The following is a 10,582-nucleotide window of genomic DNA, read 5'->3' on the forward strand; positions in this document are numbered from 1 at the left end:
GGAGAGCAAAGGGCCAGGCCCAGGCTGCAGCTGGGCAAAGAGCACTGCTGGTGGCCTTGGCTGAGGGAGGCAAGAGTCCAGCAGATTGTGCCTCCCCTTGGTGACAAGCTGCTACAGCTGCTTGGCTGGATGGTGTTAATGCCCCCAGAGAAGCCTCTGGAGCAGAGAAGATATGAAAGGAGCTCGTTAGCTCATCATCCCTAACGTGGAGCAGTGCCCTGTCCTCTCAGCTGGGCCAGCAGGGAAGGGGCTCTGCCCTGGAGGCAGCATGTCTGGGGTCCCTCTGTCCCCTCCTCAGTGACACAGAGTGGTCAGGGTTGGAGGGGCCTCTGGGGATCATCCAGTCCAAGCCCCTGCCAGAGCAGGGTCACCTCCAGCAGACCCCACAGGAACAGATCCAGATGGGTTTGGGATGTTCCAGAGCAGGAGACTCCACAGCCTCCCTGGGCAGCCTGGCCTTGTAACTTCAATGAAGTTACAAGTGATGGGACCAGAGGAAATTGCCTCAAGTTGCTCCTGGGAAAGTTTAGATTGAGAGTTGGGGAGAATATCTTCAGTGGAAGGGTTGTCAGGAACAGGCTGCCCAGGGCAGGGGTGGAGTCCCCATCCCTGAGGGGTTTAAGAGTTGTGTAGACATAGTACTGAGGGAGATGGGTTAGTTAAGAGCTGGTCAGTGTTAGGTTGATGGCTGCACTTGGAGATCTTAAGGTCATTTCCAACCAAGGTAATTCTGTGATTCTGTGTGATTCTGTCCCAGGGCTCTGTTACCCTCACAGTAAAGAAGTTTTTCCTCCTAACTCTGCTGTCACCTCTGCAGGAGGTTCTTCAAGTCCCCCAACTTCGATGGCTGGTACCGCCAGAGGCACAAGGAGATGACCCAGAAGCTGGAGGCCCTTCACTTGGAGGCCATCTGTGAGGCAGTAGGTTCCAGCTGCAGGTGTTCCAGCTGCAGGTGTTCCAGCTACAGGTGTTCCAGCCAGAGCCAGGCTCCTCAGGCCTGGGAAAGGGAGATGGGGACACCACCACCTTGGTGTCTCAGCCCTGCACTGATGGGGACACGGAGCTTTTTGCCCTGGGGGCTCACAGCTCTGCCCTGTGTCAGTGCCCAGGAGCAGCAGCACAGCTGGGGGACAGGAGCCCCAGCAGCTCAGTCCCCCAACTTTGTCAGCTAGTGCAGGTCCTGCTCTGCTGCTTCTGTCAACTGTTTTTCACTCATCAGGCCCTTCCCAAGCCAACAGTGTGCCAGGCTGGAAGTGTCACCTGGTGCTGGCTTCCTTCATCATATAGAATCATGGAATGGGTGGGTTGGAAGGGACCTCAAAGCCCACCCAGTCCCACCCCTGCATGGGCAGGGACACCTCCCAGCAGCCCAGGCTGCTCCAAGCCCCATCCAACCTGCCCTTCAACACCCCCAGGGATGGGGCAGCCACAGCTTCTCTGGGCAACCTGGGCCAGGCTCTCCCCACCCTCTTAGTGGAATTTCCTCTAAATGTCTAAAGAAAAGAGGTATGAATTGCCCTGTTAACTGCTGGTGCAGTTGCTTCAGGAGGTCCTAGGAGCTCTGGTGTCCTCCCCAGGTGCATCTGCAGCTGCAGTTCCTGCCTCTGGGGAGCAGGGCAGGTCCTCAACAAGCTGTGGGCAAGGCCAAAGCTGCCTCCTTTGTCAACAGGCCTGGCTGACAAAGAGATGTAAACTCTGAGCACAGCACGAGGTTCATGGTGCTGGCAGGAGGAGGGGAGCTCAGCACTGCCTCTGCTCCTGCAGCTTCCCTTGGCTCTCCTCTTGCAGGCAAGAGCTTGATGTTCTCCTGGGCAGAAAAGTGGGGAGAGCTGGGGCAGGGCTGGCTTGGCCGTTCAGGCTGTGAGCAGAGTTGGGGAAAAGGAAGAGAAACCTCCTTCCTTTTATTTCAGGCTTTGCTTAGGGGTGTCTCTTTGAGAAAAGCTTCTGTAAATATGCAGTGTTCCTGAGGAAAGCTGTTCTCTCTCTTCAGGACATTGTGGCCTGGATGAAGGACAAGTCTGAGGTGGAGATTGTAGATCTGGTGCTAAAACTGCGTGAGAAGCTGGTGAGTTTTCCACCCTTCTTCCTGCCCTGATCCCTGTGTGTCAGGGAGAGACCAGGGACAGGGACTGCACTTGTTGCTTAGAAAAACTGTTCTTGCCTCCTGATGTGGAGAACTGGCAGGTGGGTCAGTCATGACACTTGAGTGCTTGGTCTCTTCTCTCCAGGAACAAGGGACAGGACAAGAGGGAACGGCCTCAAGTTGTGCCAGGGGAGGTTGAGGTTGGATCTGGGGAACAATTCCTGCCTGGCAAGGGTTGTCAGGGCCTGGCCCAGGCTGCCCAGGGCAGGGGGGGAGTCCCCATCCCTGGGGGGGTTTCTAGGCCCTGGAGATGTCCTGGTGGCCCCTGACTTTTGGTCTTTTCCAACCAAAAAGTTTCTGTGATTCTGTGAAAAGGATTCAAAGTTCTGACTCTTCTCAGCTCCCTGGGGCTCAGGTGACAAGTTTCCTGTCACCCCACAAGTTTGCTCACTCAGCAGTGAAGCAGAAAGAGGAACTTGGGAGCTCTTGTTAAGTCTCTGCTTTTCTCCTCTCTCCCCCTGCAGGTCAGAGCCCGGTGCCAGCACCTCCCGGTGAAGGAGGAAACTCTGCAGAGGGTGGGTCTGTACATCGAGACCATCATTGGCTCCTTGCCCGAGGATCTCCAGGCTGTGCTGCACCACCACTGAGCAGGGGCTCAGGGCTCTGCTGGAGAAGGAAGGTTCCTCCCCACCCTGCTCTGAGCTGGGGGCAGTTGTGTTTGGAAAGGAAAGTTCTCCCCTGATCCAGCCAGCACAACCTGACCTGGGCTTTGCTCACAGCTCAGGGTGGTTTTGAGCACGTGAGGGTCAGAGCTGTGGCAGGAGCAGGGACCTGCCTGCTCTGCTCTGGCTGGTCCTGCTGTGGGGAGCTGGGTCAGGGAGAACCTGTTCCCCCTGGGGCTGTTAGTGAGTCAGGAAGTGTCAGCCAGGCTTCCAGCTGCATGTGCCAGGCTGTGCCAAGCCTGTGGTGCCCATATATACCCACCCCCATCTTCATCTAGTGCTTGGGCTCCCAACATTCCGTTGCCATCATCCTGCCTGGGAGCAGCAGGACCAGCCCTGAGGGGGGGCAGTTGTTTCAGGGCAGCTCCTGGTGGGAAACGGCCTCAAGTTGTGCCAGGGGAGGTTGAGGTTGGATCTGGGGAACAATTCCTGCCTGGCAAGGGTTGTCAGGGCCTGGCCCAGGCTGCCCAGGGCAGGGGGGGAGTCCCCATCCCTGGGGGGGTTTCTAGGCCCTGGAGATGTCCTGGTGGCCCCTGACTTTTGGTCTTTTCCAACCAAAAAGTTTCTGTGATTCTGTGAAAAGGATTCAAAGTTCTGACTCTTCTCAGCTCCCTGGGGCTCAGGTGACAAGTTTCCTGTCACCCCACAAGTTTGCTCACTCAGCAGTGAAGCAGAAAGAGGAACTTGGGAGCTCTTGTTAAGTCTCTGCTTTTCTCCTCTCTCCCCCTGCAGGTCAGAGCCCGGTGCCAGCACCTCCCGGTGAAGGAGGAAACTCTGCAGAGGGTGGGTCTGTACATCGAGACCATCATTGGCTCCTTGCCCGAGGATCTCCAGGCTGTGCTGCACCACCACTGAGCAGGGGCTCAGGGCTCTGCTGGAGAAGGAAGGTTCCTCCCCACCCTGCTCTGAGCTGGGGGCAGTTGTGTTTGGAAAGGAAAGTTCTCCCCTGATCCAGCCAGCACAACCTGACCTGGGCTTTGCTCACAGCTCAGGGTGGTTTTGAGCACGTGAGGGTCAGAGCTGTGGCAGGAGCAGGGACCTGCCTGCTCTGCTCTGGCTGGTCCTGCTGTGGGGAGCTGGGTCAGGGAGAACCTGTTCCCCCTGGGGCTGTTAGTGAGTCAGGAAGTGTCAGCCAGGCTTCCAGCTGCATGTGCCAGGCTGTGCCAAGCCTGTGGTGCCCATATATACCCACCCCCATCTTCATCTAGTGCTTGGGCTCCCAACATTCCATTGCCATCATCCTGCCTGGGAGCAGCAGGACCAGCCCTGAGGGGGGGCAGTTGTTTCAGGGCAGCTCCTGGTGGGAACGAGGCAGATTCTGCTCCCCCACATACAAATGATGTGGAAAGAAATGGTCACTGCCCATTCCCAGCCTGACTCAGGCCAGCAAGAGCTTCAGCTGTGGTGGCAGTGGGAGGATGAGCTGCTGGGTGTGCTGCTGTTGGCTTGTTCCCCACGGCAGTGGCAGAGAAGCAGGGGCTGGTGCCTGCAGGGGGAGCAGAGCTCTCCAGAGGCTGCTGTGGGAATGGCAGGAGCTGCTGGAGCTCTGCAAGGAGGAGCTGGCCTCCAAATGTCATTGATTCTGCTTCCAAAACCAAGTTTGTGTGCTCTGATGATGCACAGGAGAGCTGGAGCTCTGCCTGGGGCAAGGAGATGGCTAAAGCAGCCAGCCCACTTGCTGACAGAAGGTGTAGAAGGTGCAGCCTGTGTGGGCTCTGCCCAGTGGGAGCTCCCAGAGCAGCCCTCAGTGTCCCCAACCTCCCCAGCTCCCACCATGACTTGTTCTCCCCACAGCCCAGCTTCCAGCTTGGCCATTCTGTTCCCACTCACCTCTTGGGAAAGGGAGAGACATGTGGGGTGCTGGGCTGCAGCTGAGGGGGGCTGGGGGCTCTGAGGCCACCTCTGGAGGCAGCTGAGCTGTGCCTGAGCCAGCAGGCTCTGCCCAGAGCCTTGGAAAGGGCATTAGAGTTACGTGCTGCTGCTGTAGCTGCATCTCACCACCTGCCAGCCTGGCCAGGGCCTGGATGTTTGCCTTAAGAATGGGATGGAGGATGGATCTGGCAGCCTGATGCTCCAGAGGAAGCCCTGGAATGTTCCTTGGCAGCTGGCAAAGTTCAGCATCCCAGCCCAGCCCTGCAGGGAGCTGGGGGCAGTGCTGGGGGGTGGGAGCTGTGCTGCTCCCCTGGCATCCCCAGGGCTGGGGGGAGCCTGGGGTGGCCAAGTGAGGAGGCAGAGCTGCAGCTCCTGCTCCTGGGCATCCTGGGCAGCTCTTGGTGCAGCCCTGGCTGTGTGTGCTCTGTGAACAGGGGGAAGTGTCTGTGCAGAGGCTGGTGGAACCAAGCACTGATGTAGAAAATATTAATTAAAAAAAAACAACCAACAATTGAGCCACATTGTGTCCTGGTTTGGGTTCCTAGCAGATTTATTTGGTTAGAAATGGAGTTTCTCTGCAGAGGTGCTGTTGGGCTGGGGCCCTCATGGCCCTCAGTCCCCATTAGATGTCTGTCCAGGGTTGTCACTCAGCACAGCATCCCAGACTGGTTTGGGTGGGAAGGTGCAGTGGTGGTGAGGGAGGAAAGCAGCCCAGAATCCGTGGGATTGAGAAAGGAAAACTTCCATTTATTGAATACACAGTGTCACTTTTATACCCTTTTCCAAAACTACTTGTCATGATTCCATTGGATAGTCATGCTATCATGGGATAGCTCTATTTCCATGCTCCACCTTCTATCTGGTGACACACACAGAGTTCTCAGGGTTCTTCCTTATTCTCTATCTTGTCCTTGTGTTAGTTTCCTTGTTACCTTCTTACCTACCAGGCCCAGTGCTGCCTTTGTTAAGCCAACACAGAGACTGCTTGTGCTTGTGTTAGGCTACCAAACAGATTGCTTGTACAGCTGCTACTGGTGTTAAACTCTCAGGGAGACTGCAAGGACCCCTGGCCTTGCTGCTCAAGCCATTCTTCAACAATTCTCCCTTTTTCTTTTTGCACAAGCAATATCTTATCAGACAATCTTGTTACATTTTTCACAATGCAATGGTAAGCTGTCTTGACTACAACCACACTAAGCAATAGCACAGCAACCCAAAATGTCACTCCATGTTGCTATATCCATTTTCAGAGTTTGATTAGCTCTCTCCACCATGGCCTGTCCTGCAGGAGAGTGAGGCTGCAACATGTTGTACTCCCCATTGCTGGCAAAACCTTCCCATTCGCTCACTGGAATAGGCCGGGCCATTGTCTGTCTCAAGCTGCTTTGTGACCCCCATCACAGCAAAACAGTCAAGTGACAATGACATGAGAGGCTGGGCTGGAGCCCCCACAGATCTGCCAAAGGTGTCCATGGTCACACGGACATATTTCAGTCGTCCAAACTCAGGGACATGCGTGACATCCACCTGACCCCAGGGGCTCACCCAGCGCCAGAGCTGGCCCACGATGGCTGCAGGCAGGACACACCTTCACTGTTCCTCTGGCTTCTTCCATTGTGATGTTGAGCTGCCTGTGTAGACCTTGAGCATTTTGATGAAACGTCGCGTGGGCCTCTCGAGCCTTGGTGACTTCATTGATGGGCACCATCACCAACACCAACTGATCCGCCCTTGCGTTGCCTTCGCCCAGTCCTTCACTCCACTGATGACTCCTAATATGCAGAATATAGGAGCCTGTGGTTCCTTCCTTTGGGGTACAGCAGCCTGTAACTGGTGAGATCAAATAGACAAAGGTTCTGGATATCTTTAATCCTAGCACTCTCTATCCGTTGGGCAATTCCAGCCACATATAATGAGTCAGTTATCACGTTCAGTGGATCCTGTGACCAGTGCTTGAATGCCCAGACCAGTTAATTCCAGTGTATCACCAGGTTCTGCTTCCAGAATGATGTGACACCACTGGTCTTCCTTGAACCACGTTGGGATCGTTTCCCAGCAGCTGTAAAGACCGTGATGGCTTCTTTCAGGGGCTGCTCACTTGGCTTTGGTAGTGAAAGCCATTTGTGTTGGCTCATCCACTTTAACACTGATGTTTTTAGAGAGCTAATGTTGATCTCTTGGGCAACACCTAAGATGCTACGTTGTAATGCTTGTGAGTGTTGCAAATACCATTCCAAGTCTGCCCTTTTTATAGGGAGATATATTGTTCCTGGTTCTTTCCCCGACATCTGTAATACTCGGGTACTTTCTTAATCAGTTCAGCAAGATCATCCACCTGTTGTTGAATTGTTGTCTTAGGCTGTATACCAGTGAATAACCATTCCAGGACCTTAGGCTCCTTCTCCCCCTTTTTCTTTTTGCACTGTGTCAGTGCACCAACAAGGTGTGATGCTCCTAACAGGACAGTCAAGTCTATATCCAACAGCAGGTCAAGACAGTCAACTGTACAATCTGCTATAGTTGTAGCAATCTGCTTGGTCTTGTGGCCTTGTGCAGCTGTGAGTGTCACTGGCTGTGCAGGATCAGTCCCTTTCAATAATGGCTGTGAGATTTCCAGCTCATCGTTGGTAATTCCCATCACATTTGCCACTGCAAATCTCCCATGAATCTTTGGGCATCATGTAAGGTTTTGATCTCTATCTGAATGGACAGTTTCTGTGGCTGAATGTGTGATTCTGTCATAATCCATCCCAGGTATTTCCATGGAGCCTCTCACTGAATCTTGTCAGCAGCTATAACCAACCCCTGCTGTTCAAGCTGATGAGTCAAGAGCATCTCATGGTCTCGAGAAAATGGAAGTTCTTGAGCTATCAGGATGTCATCCATGTAGTGAAAAATCAAAGCTTCTGGCCAAGCTGCTCGAACAGGTTGTAATGCTGCATCAACAAATAGTTGGCACAATGTGGGACTGTTCTTCATTCCTTGAGGCAACACAACCCATTCATACCAGTTGGCTGGGGCCTCCCGGTTTATTGCAGGTACTGTAAAGGCAAAACGTTGTGTATCCTCAGGATGGAGTTTGATTGTGAAAAAACAGTCCTTTAAATCTATAATCAATAAGTTCCATTGTTCAGGCAGCATTGCTGGATTAGGTAGGCCAGGTTGTAAAGCCCCCATGGATTGCATCTGTTGGTTAACAGCACGTAAATCATGTAAGAGATGGTACTTGCCAGAGTTTTTCTTTATTACAAATATAGGTGTGTTCCAGGGACTAGTAGATGGTTTGATATGTCCTTGCTGCAGCTGCTCATTCACTACCTCATGCACTTGCTGTAGACTTTCCTTCTTCAGCGGCCACTGCTCGATCCAGACAGGTTCCCTGGTTAACCACTGCAATGGGATCAGGAAAGTCCTCACAGTGACCGCCATCAGAAAGGCCTATTGGTGGTTAAAACAATCCCAAGCTGGTTCAAAACACCCCGACCAATCAAGGCATTCACCTTGTAGGGTAGTGGCATTACTGTTACTGGTGTAAATACAGCCCTTCCATCTATGAGGATCTGAATTCTGTCTTCGTTGCACTGAAGCGGCACCTCCTACACCTCCTACACTGTCCATCACACCTGTCAGCGGCCAATGGGAGGGCCAAATTGAACTTGAAACAACAGTCAAGTCAGCTCCTGTGTCCCAAAGAACCATAAGCTGTAATGATTCATTGTTGTGCTTTAACACTGCGCTGAGTCGAGGGCGACGATCCCTGTGCATGGTAAGCAAAGTCCCCCAGGTGACCCAAATCCTCCGCGGCCTCGCGCCGGAGCTTGAGGGGTCTGTGCTGCATCCGTTCATTGTAGCATAGGAACAGGCTGAGCAATCCTGCTTCCTTTTGGGATAAACACAGGAGGGAATTGTGTCTGGATAACTATTTCAGTTTCTCCATGAAGGTCCCGATCGATGATACCAGGAAGTACAAACAGTCCTTTTCATCCACTGCACGAACGTCCCAGCAATAGTGCTCCGTGTGTCTGTCCCTTAAGTATCCTTTAGCTCCAGTAGGAATCTGTTGGGGTTTGTTATCAATGAGAGTCACATCTATTGTGGTTGCCAAGTCCAAGGCGAGGCTGCCGGATGCTGCAGGCTGTAGTTTGTCGGTCTCAAGATGGAGCTGTTGCTACATGAGCTGCTGTTGGTGTCTGTGCCCCGCAGCTCCATTGACAGTCTTACCGCTTCTCCGGGATCCCCCTTGATGCCAGTGCTGCAAAGGCTTGATTCTGGGCTTGCAGATCTTTCCCTCTCTCCTTCACTGCATCCACTACCACTGCCTGTGATCCTCCCAGCACCCTACTCGTCCTATCTGACATCTCCTCTACTGTGGCATCCGCGGGCGGCGTCACAACAACAGCCCTGGTAGCATCGTTGCTGTTCCCCATCACCCGCTGCCGTGGTAACGCTCCCTTCACCCACTCCTGCACATCCCAGCGCCCCAGCGCATGGGTAACCCTGCCCACAAAGCTGGCAAATGACTCTTCCCTGCCTTGCTTAGTGGACGTGTAAGACGGAGTGGGTGGCGTTGTCTTAACCCATGTCATAGCTTCCCGAGCTAACCGTTGATGGCGTCAGTACAGCCGGACCCAGTTGTACCTGCAGATCTGCAGCAGCAAAAGGACCTACCCCCATCAAATGTCCCACCATAACACCATGCAACGGGTCCTGCTGCTCTCAGGGGTTGTTAACTGCCCTGACACAAAGTCTACTCCAATGCACTTGCCACAGCATTGATTGCAACTGCGTCATAATCATCCTCACAACTGTCTTAATATCTTCTGGACAAAGAATTCTGCTGCCCCAGATATAATTCAAGACTTGCCTGGCAGGTTCACTGGGCAACCCAGACTCATTCACCGTAGCACGCAACTGTGACAACACCTTCCAATCAATAGGGTTGTACTCTCCTCTTACCCCTTCATCTGTAGCTTCAAAGAACACCTGAAACACACCAGATTCCTGCATGACACTTAACAAATCATAATCATCAAACCATAATCGTCCTTCTCGAGAGCTGCCCCAGAGATCTCCTGCCAGTTTAAACGCGACGCTCCCGCGGAACTTTTTCCAAACTTCCCGTCCTGATTACCAGCACTTTTCACTACCAGCTCATTCTTCTGATTTTCTGCTGTCTCTCGTTTCAACCCCTCGGCGTTCCCTGCCCGTTTTGCCGTCTCCGCTGGGATCTGTTAACTGCGGAGCCGAGTGCCCCCTCCCCCAGAAGCATTATCAGCCAAAGGCTTCACCAGCACCAAGCACCCTGTTGAGGGGTAGGCACATAATCAACCCCTAACTGGAGCTCACCTGCCTCTTTATCTCTACCTACTCCTTTTAAATGACTGGAAGCAACTGCTGCTGTTTTTTCCTCTGCCCGATACTGGTTCAGACAATTCACTGCCTGCCACGGCTTCAGGAACCTTTTTGCACCCTCATCTATCACCATAATACACAACAAATCGCCGCGCTCCCGCCGCGACCTGAAACGACGCGCCCGGATCCTGAAAACAACCTTGATCTTTCCCAAAAGCCACCAAACTCCTTTCCAAGGTCAACACCCTTTACTCCCCGAAAGAGCGCAACAATAAATCAAGAGCTGCCTCACTTTCCATTCTGTGTCTGTCCCTGCCACGGCGTTGAGTTCAGCCTGGTACCTGGATTTCAGCAGCCCAGCTGGACGGGGAACCTCTGCTGTCAGGTGAGCTCAGCACGGCCCAGCCCGTCGGTTCTGCTGCTCCCGGCGCTGCCGGTACCGCTGCTTCGCCGAACTCCCGCCGCATCGGTGAGAACAAGGAGGGGGGGGCCCTGTTTGGGCACCACGTGCAGTGGTGGTGAGGGAGGAAAGCAGCCCAGAATCCGTGGGATT

At 53.6% G+C, this 10,582-nt stretch overlaps 1 protein-coding gene across 1 annotated transcript in view; it reads left to right on the forward strand.

Moving 5' to 3' along the window:
* DENND6B (DENN/MADD domain containing 6B) overlaps nucleotides 1-2,730 on the forward strand; it is a 27,897-nt gene extending 25,167 nt beyond the window's left edge. Inside the window, 3 exon segments of the mRNA XM_010007858.1 lie at nucleotides 818-920; nucleotides 1,991-2,065; nucleotides 2,608-2,730. Coding sequence (XP_010006160.1) covers nucleotides 818-920; nucleotides 1,991-2,065; nucleotides 2,608-2,730 — 301 coding nt within the window.
* Nucleotides 2,731-10,582: the final 7,852 nt, after the last annotated feature.

The sequence above is a fragment of the Chaetura pelagica genome, unplaced genomic scaffold, assembly GCF_000747805.2.
Source record: "Chaetura pelagica isolate M959 unplaced genomic scaffold, ChaPel_1.0 scaffold1212, whole genome shotgun sequence".
NCBI lineage: Eukaryota > Metazoa > Chordata > Aves > Apodiformes > Apodidae > Chaetura > Chaetura pelagica.